The 19,506-nt window shown below is 38.0% G+C and overlaps 1 protein-coding gene across 1 annotated transcript in view; it reads right to left on the bottom strand.

Moving 5' to 3' along the window:
- Positions 1 to 19,506, bottom strand: part of wdfy3 (WD repeat and FYVE domain containing 3) — a 102,401-nt gene that overhangs the window by 2,410 nt on the left and 80,485 nt on the right. The window contains 26 exon segments of the mRNA XM_065266889.2: positions 114 to 311; positions 422 to 533; positions 2,170 to 2,535; positions 2,680 to 2,770; positions 2,888 to 3,070; positions 3,312 to 3,491; positions 4,812 to 4,970; positions 5,802 to 5,956; positions 6,751 to 6,898; positions 7,848 to 8,060; positions 8,260 to 8,351; positions 8,446 to 8,599; positions 11,738 to 11,844; positions 11,922 to 12,039; positions 12,193 to 12,312; positions 12,390 to 12,444; positions 12,543 to 12,623; positions 12,723 to 12,808; positions 12,897 to 13,017; positions 13,152 to 13,300; positions 14,442 to 14,602; positions 15,064 to 15,220; positions 15,222 to 15,233; positions 18,441 to 18,668; positions 18,798 to 18,875; positions 18,987 to 19,144. Coding sequence (XP_065122961.2) covers positions 114 to 311; positions 422 to 533; positions 2,170 to 2,535; positions 2,680 to 2,770; positions 2,888 to 3,070; positions 3,312 to 3,491; positions 4,812 to 4,970; positions 5,802 to 5,956; positions 6,751 to 6,898; positions 7,848 to 8,060; positions 8,260 to 8,351; positions 8,446 to 8,599; positions 11,738 to 11,844; positions 11,922 to 12,039; positions 12,193 to 12,312; positions 12,390 to 12,444; positions 12,543 to 12,623; positions 12,723 to 12,808; positions 12,897 to 13,017; positions 13,152 to 13,300; positions 14,442 to 14,602; positions 15,064 to 15,220; positions 15,222 to 15,233; positions 18,441 to 18,668; positions 18,798 to 18,875; positions 18,987 to 19,144 — 3,682 coding nt within the window.

Genomic DNA, 19,506 nt, shown 5'->3' with positions numbered 1-19,506 from the left:
GCAATTTCAATTACATTTCTAAAATACACGACACGACAACCCAACACCTAAAACTAAATAAATATACTAAATTACTTTTTCATTAAAATGATTCTGAATGAAATGCAGCTTACTTCTGGCAGAAGACCTGGCCACAGTTTCTGCAGTGGTGGCGTCTTTCAGTGAGGGAGAAGCGTACAGTGCATCCAGAGCAGCTGTCCACCTGCTCGTCCTTCACCCAGTGGTCTGCCGTGGAGCGACCTGGCTGATCACTGACAGACCAGCTGAACACTCGACCACGGCCGTCACCGACCAGAATCTTACTGTGGTCTCTGAGTACAACAGACAAGCCATTTAATATCTTTTGACCAAACACTAGCACCTTAGATCACATTCAGCCCTTAAGTTTCTCTTTCATCTCAGCATCATTTCACAAACTTACTTTGAAATGGCGAGCGCTGTGATTTCAGCAGGATGAGCGTTGTCTTTGCGGTCAAATGCAGTGTGCATGGTGAGTTTGCTCCGGAACACCAGCTGTCTCTCCCATCTGTAGCCTGTTCGTGAGACAAAGCGATTGGCAACAAACATGCAGTTGCTCACATTAAAACAATGTGAAGACTCCTTTAAAGGAAAACGCCACCGCTTTTCAATATTTTATTGTGTTCTTACCTCAACTTAAACAAATTAATACATACCTATCTTTTTTCAATGCGCCCACTTAATCTTTGTACAGCGCATCGTGAATGTGTTAGCATTTAGCCTAGCCACAGTCATTCCTTAGGATCCAAAAAGGGGTGAATTTAGAAGCCACCAAACACTTCCATGTTTTCCCTATTTAAAGACTGTTACATGCGTAGTTACACGAGTGAGTATGGTGGCACAAAATAAAGCGGCGATTTCTTCAAGCATATAAAAAAGGAGAACTATATTGTATGGCGGATAAGCACTTAGTTTGCAGCACTTCGACCTCAGCGCACAGTAACATTATCACTCCTGACCACTCCCCCTCTCGCACAAACTTCCGCCAATATCACTGCGCCCGAGGTCGAAGTGCTGCAAACTAAGTGCGCCTCCACCATACAATATAGTTCTCATTTTTTATCCGCTTAAAAAATTGCTATGTTTTATTTTGTGCCACCATACTTACTTGTGTAACTACTCATGTCAGTCTTTAAATAGGAAAAACATGGAAGTGTTTGGTGGTTTATAAATTCATCCCTGTTTGGATCCTAAGAAATGAATGGGGCTAGGCTAAATGCTAACACATTTATGATGCGCTGTACAAAGATTAAGTGGACGTATTGAAAAAAGATAGATATGTTTTTATTTGGCTAAGTTAAGGTAAGAACATAGTAAAACATTGAAAAACGGTGGGGTTTTCCTTTAATCACAAGGGAAATGAACCAGGAAATAGAAAGAAATAAATATTTTAAAAAAGTTCATTTTTGTGAATGAACACAAATTTCATCCAGTTGAAATGCTGTCATGTAAAACATTACATGAACATCTCAAATACTAAAGCATTCAAAAATAATGTTAATCCATGAACCTTTTATGCATGTTTATAATGTAAAGAATTCATTTTGATCATTTAATTGCATTACAGAAAATGCTAAATAAAATAAAAACGCAAATCAAAAGCATTTGCACTAATTTTCCAGTAATTGTAACCTAAAATCTGTGATACAATAGTCAGTCCTTCCAGAAAAACACAGTGTGTTTTTGTGATTGTTGTGGGCAAAAATCCTTGATCTTGCGGCACATTTTCTTAAAAAATGCGATGGAATATGCGGGATATTTATGCAATTTCAAACAATAAAATGGCGAGAACTTGAAAAAAACTGCTGGAACTGAAACTGTTTTCAATGATGTTCATGTCACATAATCATGTCACTCATAACGTTCCCATGGCAACAGGGGACATGGCTGCACTTGTGTGAGGTAAAGGCAACATTTTTCAACTTTCAGCTAAGATATATGTGATTTTTGCTACCAAAATGCGGGGATTATGAAATCATGCAAGCCCTGCATATTTTGCGCACGGAAATCTGCAATTTATGCTGCAAAAATGCTGCATATATATGCGGACTTTTGCTGATTATGCGCTAAATCATGTAATCGCATAATCACGTTTTTTTGGAGGGACTGAATAGTACATAGAAATGCACAGGCTGGTTTTATCTACAATACCTGGTTTGAGTTTGTTATAGGATCGTGCCTCTATAGTACTGGGCTGAAGCGGCTGTGGTACTGGCCCCTGTGGGGGTGCTTGAGAGTTAGGTTGGGAATGTTGCAGCGCAGGAATTCCTGGTCTTATCTGGCCCTCTGAATAGTTAACAAAAACAAAGCCGTCCTTCTCGTCAATGCTGAGTGTGTCTGACCAGCGGCGGGAATCATCAGAGCCACTGTCCACCGACCAGGCTCCTGTGCGGGGTTTGGGTCTGTGAACGGTACTGCTGGGCTGGCTATTTGAGGTTCGAGGTTTTGTGTCCTGAATGAGACTGGTCTCCTCTCCCTCAGACTCACTGCTGTCATCGTCTGGAGCATCACGACCTTCTTTAGAAACAAGATTTGGGGTTTGTTAACAAAGTTAAATGGAAAATGCTGCAATGCAGCAGGTGGGCTGAAAGAGTTAAACATAGTGTACATCAAGATTAATCTATAATCTATTAAAATAAATTCCACAAAGAATATAATTACCCATCTCTCCACAGCAGTCTGGCACATCGGGAGGCTCTATAGGTTCTGGAGCAGGAGTTTCTGGGACTTGCAGGAACTCAATTCTCCAGAACTATGAAAAAATATAATGTAACAAAGAAACACCTGTATTAATACCCCTGTCGCTTCTTCAATACTACATTTTTAAAGATGCATAAAAAAGGAGAGAAATAAGGTAGAGGACTGTTACCCTAACGACACCGTCGGAGTGTCCCGTGACGATAACATTCTGTGTGTCCCACTCATTCATCTCAGAGACACAGCAACAGAGGATCTGCTGACTGCGGCCAGTGAAAGTGTTGGCGCTGGCAATGGGGCTTCCATTGATGCTCCACACATGAATGTACGTTCCAGCGCAGGACACTATATCACCCTATATATTTAGACACACATGGTTTAAACATTCTTTTTATTGCTTATGACACTTTGTGGGAACATATAAGAAAACACAAATTTGTTGCTTCTATCCTCTGAAATTACAAAATAAGAGGAACACAAAATTTTTTCAAAATATTTTGAAAGCATTTTCACTACACTATAAAACTCATTCATTAATTCTAGAGGTTATGAGCAATGTATGTTTGCTCTCTAAGAAAGCATTTATGTAGGCTCACAGTCAACTCGTTGATGCAGAGCGCTGATACAGGAGCCCGGTGGCCCCTAAGCTGCGTGACGAAAGACAGCTTATTCAGGTCCCAAATGATGCAAGTTCGGTCTCGGGAGCCACTCACAATGATGTGGTAAGCTGAAGATGCTGTGAGACATGTTACTGCATCTGTGTGTCCCAAAAGAGCCTGCAAACATGACAAATGCTTCACAAATACTATACAGTTGCAAGAAATAGTACTGTACATGCATGTAAAACTTTGGATTTACAAGGAATTTTTGCATAAAGTCATAAAATCATTATTTATACCATTTTGGAATCCATACAGCTGATCTCCAGGTCTGGCGCTACCACTTTTAGCATAGCTTAGCATAATCCATTGAATCTGATAAGTCCATTAGCATCGCGCGCAAAAATAATCAAAGAGTTTCGATATTTTTCCTATTTAAAACTTGACTCTTCTGTAGTTACATTGTGCAATAAAACCGACGGAAAATTAAAAGTTGTGATTTTCTAGGCAGATATGGCTATGAACTATACTCTCATTCTGGCGTAATAATCAATGACTATTGCCAGACCCGGAGATCGGCTGAATGGATTACAAAATGATAAAAATCAAATTTGTAACTCTAGGGGAGCTGAAAAAAAAGAGCATATTTTCAAAAAAACGTGGAGTGTCCCTTTAAGTGCAGGATGGAAAAAACATGTGACTTATGACTTCTCAATAGGCTTTATGCCCAGCTGTACTACTCTCTGAACTTTAGCCAGCTCCTTGTTTTCTGTCTGCCATTATTGGACAAACTGATTAATCCAGGTGTGTCTGATTATTGTTGTTGTGACTACTGAGGTCAGGCACACCTGGATTTGTCCAATAATGGCAGACAGGAAACAAGGAGCTGGCTGAAGTTCAGGAAGTAGTGCAGCTGGGCATAAAGCCTATTGGAGTCAAGTCCTGTACTATTAGTGTAAAACTGCTTTGCAACAATGCAAAACTGTGGGAAGCACTATAATAAATACATTTGAATGATAATTTAAATGATTTCACAAGAAGCAGCATCTGATTTTCACTATGTCCTGAAATCTTACGACACTTAAAAGTCTCACTGTGGTGAAAATCAAGATTTTATTGTTGTTTATAGTGTTTCATGTGCAAATTCATCATTCAACAACATTGCTTTGCATTTTATCCATAATATTTGAGTTTCCAGAGACATCTAATTCTTGTGATTTGAAATCGCCTTTTTTGGTTTGCTACGTCACACACATGTAACCAATCACATGAAGGAGACATGGAAAATCTGCAGGGCTAGGGGTCCTCCAGGACAGTTGTGAGAAGCCACGGTTTAGCAAAGCAGTTTAAAGGACATTAACTTCCTTTTCCGTATTTCACATATCAATTTTCAGTTGTCCCAGTATAATGTAAAATGAATGCATGTGAAAAATAAGATTGAAAGCAGCAGCACTTAAATACACAATAAATCTTAATATATATGATAATAACATTTACCTGTTTGAGCGTGAGGGACTTGGCTTTTTCTTTGGAGGTCCCAGTCTCCCACACACAGATGGCTGTGCTGAATCCTCCAGTAATGACCAGCTTAGGGTTTGGGCAGATAGAACACAGGATCTGCCCCCACTCAGACAAACACTCATATACTACCACTGCCTGTGAGAAAAGACAAAAACAGTATAAGCCAACAGCACAAGCAACCTCCACATACAACAACTAGTGAGCACTAATACACCGTAAAATGCAAATAAATCTAAACAACATTTTGGAGATTGTGTCCACACTTGACAAACATACAAAAACTGCATTTATATACATACAGTAAAGTAGATTAGTAGAGAAGATTCTGCTATGAATGTCAGCTCCAAAAAAAGCTTATCCCTTAATAAACCTAATTGTAATTGTTTAAAAACAAACCAAAAATTCATATTAACCTATATTTAACACGAAACTGTTTTCATGGATTGATGGGATGTATGTGTATTATTGTATATGTATGTATTGTTATGTATGTTCTTGTGTGCTTCTGCATGCTTTTATTCAATATTTTGGTGACAGGTGGAAACTGTGTACATTGCCCGTACCACTACCCTTTCATTTACCATGGGCCGCCACCTATAAGCTTTTTAGCTTCTTTAGAAGACCCATTTCACTATACCCAAATTATTCTGTACTATCAACTGTATTATTGTAATGTTTAAAGTGGTATGATGTGAACAAATAAAACAATGCAATAAATGTGTTTAATTACTAAATATTTAGATTAACTGACAGCCATAATAGAAACTCCTTTCATTTCAAATGCTTTTTGATCATTTAAGTAAATTGTAACACAAACTAATTTCTAGAAGATACACTGTATGAATATTCATTAAGTCTCTATTAAGTCTTGTAAATGTTTTTTTTTCTAAAAGCACATTTAGAATCTGACAGTCAAAAACAACAGATGCTGTAAGCAAACTGAGTAACATGAATGTTGCTGATGACCTTGTCAGACTCATAGTTAGCGAGTCTGCAGCTGAGGTCTGCGTAGCCCCAGGCAAAGGTCTTATTCCAGGCAGGGGGAACCAATACTTTGTTTTGCTCAACAGCCAGAATGCCCTTGTCAGTGCACACTATCTGACCCACCGGGTCCTTAAGCTCTGCAAGACAGAAATGACACAACACAACTCATTAAAATGCATTAAGAATATCCTGCAACCTTGAGGCAAAGCACAAATTCTTTATTATAAGAAAGTATATCATTTTACCAAATTTATAAACTGAAGGTAGAACAATAATAGATATTTTATATAGATATTTTTATAATGCAAAAACTACAGAACATGCATTCACTATTAACAGCCAACAAAGGACAGAATGAGATTAAAGTGCACCTACACTCTAAAAACAAACGGTGCTAAATAGCACTAAAAGTGGTTCTTGGCTCGTAATCATAGAGGAACCATTTTAAGTGCCATACAGCACCGGTGAAGTACCTGTGTAGAACCATATTGTGCTATGTAGAACTATATGTGGTGCTACATTGGTGCTATATGACCCCCATATGGTTCTTCATAGGTGATATAGCACTAAAAATGGTTCCTCTATGATTACAAGCCAATAAGCACCATTAGTTTTTAGAGTGTATTTTATTGCTTAAAAACAACGTTATTTTGTGTATTTTGTATCATAGCTCAAGATTTCATTCTCTTCTTAAAAACGCACGGATTTTGTACAAAATGTATCAATTTGAAAAGCGCTGTATCCCTGATTGGCGAGCTAATCTGTACGTTGTGATTGGCCTGAATACCTCTGATGTGACTAACATGCTATGAGTCAAAGCGGGAGGAATTATTTCGATCTAAACCGTTTTGGCTATGCTTAAGCTTTATAGTTATAAAAAAGCCTTGTAAGATCTGTTTGGGCATTGTCAAGACCATTTATAAATGTTTACCCTTGACGGGGGTGAGAGAAGGCCGCAAGTTGTCCAGATGATGGAAGAAGATCTTGTCTAAGGTGGAGTTCAGTGTAACTGACACACCAGGGACTTCTCCATTTGATTTACTGCGCACACGCTTTGGAGGATGTGGCTTTTTGAATAGCTATAATTAAAGAAAAAACAATGTTAGTGCATCCTGGGCAAAAATAAACAAATGCAAAAATGTACTGGAGCTCCAAAAAGTTTCTAAATTCTTTTTGAACATTTAAGTCACATTTACAATAATGTGTGTTGCAATGCATTTGGTGAAATGTTTTGAATGACAAAATGTTATTTCCATACTTTTGATATATTGTTATATAATGCAAAGATTTTCATTCAAGTATGGCTGAAGTCTACAAATACTTTAAAGCAGGGGTCTCCAGGTGGCCCGCACAGAGTCTCAATTGTAATATTTATTTATTACATATTTTTTATATTAGCTTGGCTTGGTTTTCGTGTGTTAACATTTGAAACAATAGTAAAACATATCAACAGGTAAAATAAAATGAAATCAACAAGTAAAACCAAAAAGTTTTGAGTAGACTATAACAAAAACGATTGTTTTATCCATTGTGGTAGCCCTTGCTCACAAAAAGGTTGGAGACCCCTTCTTTAAAGCATATGGATATGATATTAACATGATCAATTATTCATACATATATTGAGAATTGCATGTGGCAACACTTAAAGTCTCAACGAAATCTGCCATGACAAAAATCTTTAAAGATAGAAAACACTAAGAACCTGTAACTTTTATGATGGTCTTCAGACCAGTCGACATGCTTAATATGTAAGGAAAAATTAATGACGGGCCGTTGAATTATTTGAAAATAATGCAGACCAAAGGTGGTTATGCCGTTTCAAATTATTCAAAGTACCGGAGTCAATTATTCCCCTTATACCACGGTTACCAAAGACATTGCTCTGGAGGTTATTTTAAGACATTTCACAGGTTTGGTGTGCATTTATTGAATAATAATGCATACCTGTGGACCATTTCTCAATCAGAATAAAGCATTCAACAGCCCTGTGGTATAATCAATAATCATCATAAGAACAAAATGGGTTACCTGTTTTGGGATCTGTCCAAAGTTGTTGATAAATCCAATTGTAGCGGTTTCTTTAAGTGGGTCATTGATGTTGTAAATGTCCACCTGGCCCTCATAAAAGAGATGGTGAAAGACATTAACTGCCTCAACTGCTGGTGGCCCTTGCTGCTTGTAACCAAAGATCAGGTCAATCCATTCATGCAGATGGGCGCTGACATAGTCACACTCCAAAGCCTGAAAACAGACAGAAACAATAACTTAGGAGCCCCAGCAAAACTACAGTAGATACTCCATTAAAGATTCCTGCCAAAAGTAAAAAAAAAACTTGTTGACTAAAAAAGCAGAATCTATATTTGGAGATGATGAAACGATGACATTTCAAATTCTTTAAAAGATTGTGAAACTGTAAGAGTTGAATTTTTTCAATACTTGCCTCTCTGTGAACTCTGATGAACTCTCTTGGATCTCCCTTTGCCCATGGAGGTAGAAGCACATCTCCAAGTTTGGTGCCATTCTGTTTACTCCCTTTAAAGACAGACCAATCAAATTAAATAACACAAAAAATATAGAAGTGTATTTAGAGTGTTACGATGTAGCTAATTGTTAAGCTTTTACTTACCAAGGTCAAAATTGTTGGAATTGAGCAGAAACTCGGGAAGATAGAAGAACTCGGGGATTAGTTCCTTTACATCAGCCATGTTGTGCTTGGAAGCAGAGAACCAAGCTTCCCGCACACTGTGGAACATTCGGTCGGCCAAATCAAAATGTCCACCCTGAGGGTAAACAGATGAAATCGGTTGCAAAATATATTTCTGTTTGTATAATAATGGATATACAGGGGAATGTAAAAGAGGAAGAAACAAGACTATCTTAAAAAGACTGGACCTTTCGGTCTCCCAGAGATCACTCTCATCATATATCTCAGTTAAAGGTGAAATAGAGTGATTGAACGGGGTATTTATCCTTGTTCTGTGATGTGACATGTAGACAAAAAAAATTTTGTGTGGGTCTGTAATGCCTTAGAAGCTTCCTAAAAACCTCTCTCAGATAGCTCTATTAGGGTGGGGGATTTTAAACAAGTGGTTTTGCACCTATTTGGCTCCCCCTACTGGCTTAACTTGCAATCTCATTACTGATTGGCTGACTTTGCTGCCACTCAAAAAAATGTAGCCAATCATTTTAAAGTGGAGGGGCAGTTAGATGCCTGTGATGTCATAAGCATCAGTTTTTCAGATTGGGCTGTTTTCTGGCTGAAATTTCTAAAAGAGGAATTTCTATGAGACTGAGATGTTTAGCATGTTTAGCACTTTTTGTGTGTTCGTGAATGTGGGTAGACTACCATTATTCAACAAAGACAAGGTAAAAATGGTTTTTCATTCTCTGTCCCCTTTAAAGGTCAACCTTTGTAGCCTCCAGCTTGGTGTTATCCAAGATAAACAACTTTCATGTCCCAAGTCAAAGTCAAGCAGTCCTTTCTTGACCTAAAGGTCCCTGACTCATTGTCACTGCTTGTTGCCAATTCTCCTTCTTTGTTGCCACTCAATAGGTGGGAAGAACTGGGAGAGCTTTTTGGCTTATTTGACATTAGTTCAGAAGCAACACCCAATTAATTTTCTTGAGAGGTTTATCTTTGCATAAAGGATCTAGTTTTGCATATGTGACCCTGGACCACAAAACCAGTCATATGGGTAATTTTTTTGAAATTGAGATGTAAACATATAAATAAATGAGCTTTTTATTGATGTATGGTTTATTAGGATAGAACAATATTTTGGCCGAGATACAACTATTTGAAAAGCTGGAATCTTTCTGGGATGGCCAAAAGTTATATCCAACTTTGTTAATTATAAAATTAACGTCTTTACCTTATATTCATATTAGGGATGTCAATTTATGCAATTTCCCATATTCATTTAAATTAACGATCAATCAATCGAATAATCGTTAACAGTAATAGTGCAATAAGCCTTCACTGCAGTGGCATATCCAATGACATAAAAGTGTGCATAAAAACGACAGCTTCCTCACGCGATTTAAAAGATTTTATTTTGTCTAAATAACATGCTAGTGGGATTGTAAAATGAGTCAATGTAGTTGTTGTTTTGATAAAATCATCAATTTAAACTTATCTCGTAATGAAATATAATGACTAATAGACACAGTGTATAACTCCGCCTCACATGGGCACTCTGCAACAGACGCATGAAAGTCCATGTCAAAATAACAGTTTTATTATCATCAAGTGTTATTTATCAAGTTGTTTACCTCGCTTTCCGAGTCGTTGATACACTGTTTGTAATTATATCCAAGAAGCACACGAAGGGCACTTTTCTCGTCGTCACCTCAGCTTAGACGTACTTTCAGCAAAGATGCTTATATTACGGAGATGGCAACCTTCCATTAGAAAACACGCAGCGCCTCAGCCAGTCAATAATGATGATCAGTGATATATGTTGCGGGCATTCAGGGTGTAACGACAGTCAGTTACAGTTTACATTTGACAGTTTCTTGCCATAATTTAAGATTACATTTTAATCTGTTCATTAAAAACGGTTTCTGGTCTCCTTCTTTGTATATAGCAGCATTGCTATGCTAATTTTGCAGGCTTCCATGAAGAGGGTCTTTGCTTTCAGTATCCTAAACGTATTTGCATCGGACCTTCTCAGATCCACTGCGGATGTCATCATTTCGTTGCGTTGGCAGCCAGCCAGCCTCGTCTCGCATGACGTTAAAAAGCACATGCGTGTGCTTGGCATCGAGTATCGTTGTGATCATAGCTAGTAGTTTCTTTGCGCGCTCGCTTAATTTTTTTTTCTCCGACTGTATGTGTTTTGCGCAGGCGCCGCACACACGTGCATGATCTTGTTTTTCAACAATCGTTAAGTTTTATCGAGTAAATTCTTATCGACAATAAATCGAAGATCGATTAATTGTTAACATCCCTAATTCATATATTTTATTAAAAATGTATTACAAAATTTTGTGTGCATGTTGTATAGTTGTGCTTGGGGTGTAAACAATGCTAAGCGTTGAGAAGAATTAAGTAAGACTGACAAAAATACACACAACACATGCACAAGTCAAGGCCCAGGAAAATGGCTTTTCAAAAACAAGATAGGATCAACATATTATTAACAACCAGCAAAATTGCAGTCAATATAAGCTTTTTTTATCTGTGAGTTTGTTTTTTTCTATGCAGTTGATTATATGTATTACAACAAAACCCCATATTTCCTGATACACTGTAGTATGCATTTTTTTTGGGGGGGGGGACTTTGTCAAATAAATACCTTAAAGGATAAGTTCGGTATTTCTACACTTAAAGCCCTGTTTTCAGGTTGTTTATGATGAAATAGAACGGTTTTGACTGAAATTTGGAAATTTTGGAAAGCATCTTTTGAAGCGATTTTTGTGTGAGCATATCAGTGAACACCCCTGACCACTCGGTGAGTTTCACGTCTTTGTAAACAAAAGTTTAATGCATTTTAGGAAGGATTGCTCCTGTGCACCTATACAGCCATTGTAGAGGTGGGGGCTGATACAACAAACACCCCAAAATTCTCGGGCCAGCATCATATGTCCAAATTTCGGTCAATACCGTTCTATATCATCATAAACAATCTGAAAACAGGGCTTTTAGTGTCAAATACCGAACTTGTCCTTTAACTAAATTTAGCGTTTTATCCATTTCATATAATTTTGATGGTTTAATCTAAACTGTGGGGTCATTAAAAGCAAATATGGTGACTTCTGGACATCACTTTTGATCACTACTGAGATGTAAAATTAGTGTTTTACCAGACTTTTTAATTTTCAGTAAGTGACTTAAAATAAAAGGAAAAAAATTATAAAAGCAATCCAGGATGAAGATGGTGAACGTGTCAAGTACAAGGTGCATCAATTGTACTTACCTGAAGCCTAAGGAAGATTTGAGTAAACGGCTCCATTCTGACCAGATATGATGCCACAATCATTGCCGAAGAGTAATGTGTGCCGTAATGATACGCTGGAGTCTCACCTGTGAGAAAACCCAAACGTGCTTAAAATGTGTCACCACGATAAGCAAAGCTCGACACAAACGAGTCTTTCACTCACCATTAGGATCTTCCCAGTCTTTGAATCTTTTCTTGTACTGGATCAATCTGTCATCTGTCTGAGCTCCCATAGGTTTGGATAAATTTCGGAATGTCTTTGGATTATTAAGGTCCAGTTCCTAAGGAATAATACATCATTATTAACCCCGAGAAAAATCGCACCAATGTCACAAAACAAATGTACTGACGGAAGATCAGACTCATCTACATTTTCATTGTAAAATAAAATTATAATTGTCACTCATGGGAAGTTAAAAGGAGAGGTTTTGTACCTCAGAGTCAAAATCTGCCAGGATCCATGGAAAGACGGGATACTGCATCAGATCGTTGTATGACCTGCCAGCCAATGTGTTGAGATGCATCAGATATTGGAAGTTACTGATTTCTCCTCTCTGCGGATACAAACCGTCTTTCGTGAGGAACACCACATAAACAAACAATCGAAAAACTGTTTCAAAATATACTGTACCTCCCATCTCTGGGTCACTGACTTCTCCCCGACCAGTGTACTGAGAAGACCAGACCTGTTGACAAAGAGATAAGCTTACCATTTTTTGTAAATAAACTCTAAATACTTCATAACCTAGTAAATAGTAGAGCTTGTCATGTTTGAGTAGCTCACCCCTGCTCCACACTGGTGTTGGGACGCTGTCCAGAGACCGATTCTGAGCTGTCAGCTAGCGAGGGAACAACTGCCAGAAACCTAGAAAACCAGAACTTTCTTTTTAACAAGCCACTTCTTGATCGATTATCGAGTCTGGAAAATGTTATACAAAGAGGCATGAGTGTTCATTTACTTTACCTCTGATAAACTTTGTTCCGAACTCCTTTTTGGAAAGCCAACAGATAATTTCGGCCATCTCCTGAAAACACTTCTACTGCCATTGGCTATAAGGAATAAAACAATACAGGCTAAGGTTATAATCAGAATTTATATCACAATTATTTGCGTATGCCGAATGGTACATGTGCACACCTGAAGCAGGTAGCGACGCTTGTGCACCTCTCGGATGTCTTCATAAGCAAAGATGCTGCAGGTTCGTTTCAGATGACTCTTACTCTGCCGTGCCCCTCGAGGGATGATGGGCTCATGCATACTGCACATATCACAGAAACAGTATGGTCACAAACATTTTACACTATAAAGTTGATTTCTAATATAAGTTAATCATTTTAAAACATATACTAAAACATTTTTCACATTAACATTTAAAAAAAGTCAAAATTTTACTTTTCAGGGAGTGTCTCGATGTCTCTAATCTCTCTGGTCACAGTCATAGTAAAGCCATCGATCACATAGAAATGCTCTTTCCCGAATAAGAGTAGCCCTTCACTCGTGTCTAGACCCTGAACTCGTGCACAGCGGTACATGTGCTGGATCTGTCAATAAACACATGATACACAACACACATGAACATGCAGTACATTCATATTCATAAGCCCAATTAATAATTCAGTCTGAATAATCATCCAACCAGCTTATTTTACAACTTTCTTTATACCAATGCAGGGTGGTGTACCAGAAATTACTGATTGATATTAATGAAATAAGAAAACTCTGTCAAAATTTACTCACCCTCAAGGTAACAAAAAAGATAACCAAAGTTTTTGAGCACCATTGACTTCCATAGCTTTATATTTTCCTGTTATGGAATTTAATGGTGCTATATTGCTTACTGCCTGATTCAGCAGAACAAAGAAATGTATAAAGGGTGAGTAAGGGGCTGTTTACATTTGGTATTAAGATGTGTTTTCATCGATCGGATTACAAGTGGACGAGAGAGACACATTACGTTTACACCTGGTATTTAAATCCGTCTCTTTTGTCCACTTTCGACCGTATCTGTCCTGAATACTGTGAGGGAGTGGTCTGTGAGACAGTGGGCGAGTCTCTATGCTGTCATTCAAACCCGAGCGGAAGTAATTATGAGTTTATATGGATGCAAACTAATATTATGTCGGAGTCCACTGCTTGTTTAGCAAGTAAACATGCTGCACAGTGTTTTGTTTGTGTGTATGTAAGAGCTTTCTCTGAATTTTCAGCGCAATTGATGAAATAGGATCGCGCAACTTTCACACGCTTTCAAAACGAAACTACGGAGATCAGACGCTTTAGTTTTATCAATGAAAGGCTAAAAATAGCGCTGTTCACCATATGTTCACGCCAGAAGTCAAAAAAAGGTGTAAAACTTGTGTTTAATACCTCAGATTAGATAAATGGGCGGAGAGAAGGCGGTTGCGTGTGGCTGTTCGAACACATTCAACCAAATATGCGTTCCGCAACTCCAAAGCGATACGATCGAAAGTGGTTTCGACTACCTCTGGATGTGGTTGAAAGTGGTTGAAAGTGGACGAGCTCAAAACGTTTTGAACACCGTTTACACCTGGCATTAACGTTGTCCACTTGTGATCCGATCGACGAAAACGCATGTTAATGCCAAGTGTTAACAGCCTCTAAATGATGACAACATTTTCATTTTTAGGCTTTAAAACTGTGTAAGAACTATAAAAGCTGTAGGACCTTCTCTCCCTCCTCCAGCAGGCGGAGCAGCGTGGTGTTGTCTGTTTTTTGCTCTTCGTCCATAGCTCCTAACTCCAGCAGCTCCTGCAACTGGTCCTGACTTTCTTCATCAGCGCCATCTGCTGTGGACCGGGAGCGCTTCAAAGGAGCCTTCACCAGACCTAAAACACCACACAGAGAGTACGCTAAGCTCCTGTCTATACCTGGTATTAAGGCCCTGTTCACACATACAAAGGTAATTGCAAAACCTTGGCCTAATCTATGCGGCTTGGCCATTCATTCACACCCGAACGCAGAATCAGGTGACTGACAATTAACTTTTATGAAAACTCCTGCTATGGTGAAGATTTTCAGAAACTTAGATTGGAGTGTAGCGGGTGAAACCAGAGTTTCGTAGATATTTCAGAGCAATTGATTGAAATAAGATTGCGTAAATTATAAGCACTCGCAAAATGAAAAAAAAAAAAAAGGTGGAGAGCAGCCACTTAGTTTTATCTGAAAACACCCAGTATGTAATTTAACACCCAGTAATTCACAGCCAAACTGAAATTAGATTTGTTTACTTCCCTTCAGAAATTTGATGTGTAATATGTCATAAGAAGCACATAAATGTTATATTGACCTTTGACCCTTGCGATGGTGTCCTCCCCGTGTTCAGGCTCCTGCTGTGTCGTCTCTCCCTCAGTGTTTTGTTCAATAGAGTGCTGGTACATCCCTGGGTTTCCTGACAGCAGCCTCATATAATACTCCTTACTGTCATAGCTGATCGCTCGCCGGTACCCGCGCTGGTTTCTGAAATAATTGAAATATGAGAACATTATTGCTACATTTCAGTTTAATTGCAAAATATTTATTCGGTTCAGGGGGAAACACAATCTTAATAATTGTAATTGTGTAACAGAGTGCCGCAGGGATGATGTCTTTTTGTAGGCAAAACTCAAAAGTGAGTTAGCGTTTTAGCGCCTCAGGTTTCATCACCCCAAAGACATTGTTTTTTAATACGGTTTTGGTTAAACATATTCTAATGACATAAAACGCACCAGTAATACCCCCACTCGTGACTATTTGAAAGGGATAGTACACCAAAAAATGAAAATTCTGTCATCATTTACTCACTCTCATGTTGTTACAAACTTGTATAAATTTCATTGTTCTGATGAACACAAAGGAAAATATTTAGAGAAATGTTTGAAACCAAACCATTTGTAGACCCTATTTACTTCCACAATAGTCTTTTTTCCTAGTATGGAAGTACTGTAAATGGGGTCCACGAACGGTTTGGTTAAAAACATCCCTCAAAATATCTTCCTTTGTGTTTATCAGAACAAAGAAATTTATGTGGGTTTGTAAGAACATGAGAGTGAGTAAATTATGACAAAATGTTCATTTTTGGGTGAACTATCCCTTAAAGCTTTTTAAGTTTTTGGTCGGACACATATTCACATGTGTATAAATGGAAGTCAATGGAACAAAAAGTGTAGTGGCACCAACCCCTAAGAGATAATAAAGGTGAACTGTGCATTTTCTGCACAGCAGCTAGTAGCTCCAAACAGAATTGCATTTTATTGTTTGTGTGGACCAGCTGTGCATAACAACCACTGAGTTGAGTTAAGACATTCAAAAATCGTTTGAATATTATTAAACTTCACACAGTGGATGCAGATTATGGGATTTGTAAGTACATCAGAGAAGCAGGTTATAAACCTGCTGTTCTAGAGGTTTCTCTGTGTGTGAAATATTAGAGTATTAGAGGCTGGTAAAATAAAAAATTAACCAGCATTCAACAGCTGTGTAGAGGTGTAGTCTTTCTATCATAAAACAGAAGCCATCAAGAAAAAGACGCTTTTGGACAGAAGCAATGACTTTTACATTTCAGCATTAAGCAATGCAGTTATTATAGGGCAAACAGCAGGGCTGTAGTTTAGGCACACTTAAGGGTGGTTTCCCCAACAGGGATTAGTTTAAGCCAGGACTAGGCCTTAGTTTAATTAGGAAATATAATTAGTTTTAACAAGCATGCCTTACTAAAATCATTACATTTTTGCATTTTGAGGCAAAACAAAGGGCACTGATGTATTTTAAGTTAAGTCAGTGCAAGTTGTTTTCAGTTTGGACCGCTCTTAAAATATTTCCTGTGAGTGAAACTGTCCCTTAGGGCAGGGATTCCCAAAGTGTGGTGCGCGCACCCCCAGGGGTACGCAAGCTGCCACCAGGGGGTGCGCGAGAGGAAAACTGTAATGGCGGTCTGTTTCTTTAAGTGGGATTTTTCCATACAATAAATAATTTAAAAAATGAACAGTAAACATTTCCTTTGTAATCACTTTTAATTTAAATAAAAAAACTATAATTTATTAGTTTTTGATAGAAACGTAGAAGACAGCTGCTGTCTTTTTCTACGCACTGCTCTTCTGTTATGCACTGCAGCCTAAATGCGTGCCAACTCATTTCATTCATTCCATGTATATTATAAATATGCTTAACTGGCTGAAATCAGGGAAACTGTCAAGTGTGGGACATCTTATGATAAAGTTGTTAGTCACGATGGAGTAGAGGGACCAAGAGAGAGAAACTTTTTTATGGCAAAAATAGAAATAATGAAATGTGACGAGACATGGGCACGACTAATGCACAGGATATGCGACCAATGTGTTTTCATGCATGGTAAAGAGACCGCCAATGAATAATATAATAAAATACATAAATACTTACAAAGACAATGTAGAGAACTTATTAAAAGCTCTCATTTAATTTTGTTTCATTTCATTTTGATTCAATATGATTATAATGAATCATATTTCGTGAATGATGGGTCTGCACGTTACGCACGCATCTAGAAGGAGAGCGCACTGGTAAACATGAGGAAACTCTCATTTATCATCTATTAGCTGACGGCAGTAAGTGTATGTTTTTTACCATAGTAAACTCGAATGGCATCTAAATACCACAGTGGTTAAACGCATACACGGGGGCGCACATCATCTACGCTGAGCGTAGCTGCGTCTGGTCGTAGTTTCAGATGGTGCAACACGCATAAATATTTTTCACAATGTCAGACGTAGCTAAGTTCGACGTAGGACTTACACCCAACTTCTTAACGTCCGGCTGTTGCAACCGGCCCCTGGTTATTTGCGCATGATTAAACATGAGTCTTTAAAAACAAATCTTTTTAGCATGTTTTTTTTTTAAGCAGGGATCGGGGGTGCGCCAACCCGGTTGGAACATAGAAGGGGGTGCGCAGGAAAAAAGTTTGGGAACCCCTGCCTTAGGGTTTTAAAAGTATGTAATAACCCATAAAAAAGTATTAAACTATTAATGCATTCAGTATTGTTTTCTTTTAATGAAAATATTATTACATAGATTCTGTTGCACTAGATGGAAACATGAGCTTATGAAATTATTAGTTTATTGTAAAATTATTATCTTTTTCATTTAAAACAACAACAAAAGTACCTGCAAACACATTAAGAACTATTATAAACATTACCAATAAACAGTTGATGTCGTATATATTCTGTACTGTTTTATGTTTTATGTAACAAGATTAAAATAATATAAGGTTGGATTTGGTGACTTACACACCCAACTCAGAAATCGAAAAAAAAAAACATCAGATGAAGAAATTTCCTTCCATGCCCCCAAAACACTCTTTGTTAACGAAAACACACAAAACTTTTCACAAATTCACAGGAGATCATCTTCTTACAGTAAGAAAAAAAGACCAAAAGCACAGATTGATCGGCCCTGAATACATATGTAAAGTAGCCGTGTTACAGATAACTCCGTGTTAGTTTGTGCCCTGCTCACCCCTTATGTAATGTAAAGGATTCACATTCAAACTATAGAAAATTTCAACAACTTTGTTTTGGTTAATGGGATGAAATTGTGTTTTTTTATTTTGGGGAGTCGAAATGTATATATCGGCAATGTTTTTAATTCAAGTTACAGTGGGAAGGTGACTTTAGGAAGCAGGTAAATAGCAGGTAAATAAGATAGACTAACCTGAGTGCTGGCGTTGGGCTCAGGGTCAGGCACATAAGGATAATGGATGTAAAACATGTCATTTCGAACCATCTTCTTCCTCATTCTACACGGTCCCTCGGTCATGTCCAACTGAAATTTATCCAGGTGGGAGCCAATAGGAGGACCCCAGAGACCCCTTTCCCGAAGAAGCTCGTATTCAATCCCTGCCCACTCATCCATTACATATTTCAATGCATTCTGCTGCCTCTGTTAAAAAACATATTTGGATGCGTATTTTGTACATGCCACACTAATAAAATACTTATGTGATCGAATCTAACCAAATCTAAGAATAAGCATTGTTTGTATAATGTAGGTTTTTACTGTGCAGGTTACCTCTTGATACTCCTTGTACTGCATTGCAACCAAATCTCGAACCACAGCAATGTGTGTGAACATCCACTGGAATGTTTCCTGTGGCCATTCAAAACAATCAAAACTCTCTTTTAGAAACAATAAATGTAAAACAAGCTGCTGGCTGAAGCGATTACATCAGCTGTGAAATAGTTTTCACTGTTTTGCTACCTGGGCAGAAAGATTGTTTTTGTTTATTCCGCTTTCCTTCTTGCTGCGGCGGGACCCAGTCAGTTTGGACAGACCAAAGCCGCTGCTGACCCGAGACAGTTTGGACTGATTCGCCGGGGCAACTGTCTCGCCCCTGCTGATGCATTTCTTCTCATGAACTAAAAATGAAAACAGACAAAGCTTTGACGCAGCTATAAAAACCATCAGAGGATGAGATGACAGGGAGAATTTTTAATAAGCACTTTCAGCAAGAAACATAAGCACAAAGTGACAAAGACAGACACAGGATAATGTGTGTGTGTACAAGCTGCTAAAATTACTGTAAATATGTGCAATATATGGGTGCATGTGATGATTTAACACCTTCCATGAATAAAATACTATCCAATAATACTTTTAATGTAGCATTTGAGATTTAAATTTTAAAGTTTTGTAGATGTTTTTTATTAACATTTACCTAGAATTTTTATTTTATTCATTTCACTCTTTATTTGACAGGGACAATGGACAATAACAAAGG

This window comes from Paramisgurnus dabryanus, chromosome 5, assembly GCF_030506205.2.
Source record: "Paramisgurnus dabryanus chromosome 5, PD_genome_1.1, whole genome shotgun sequence".
Taxonomy (NCBI): domain Eukaryota; kingdom Metazoa; phylum Chordata; class Actinopteri; order Cypriniformes; family Cobitidae; genus Paramisgurnus; species Paramisgurnus dabryanus.
Note: the sequence above shows the minus strand (reverse complement) of the source record. Positions and strands in the feature narration are given on the sequence as shown.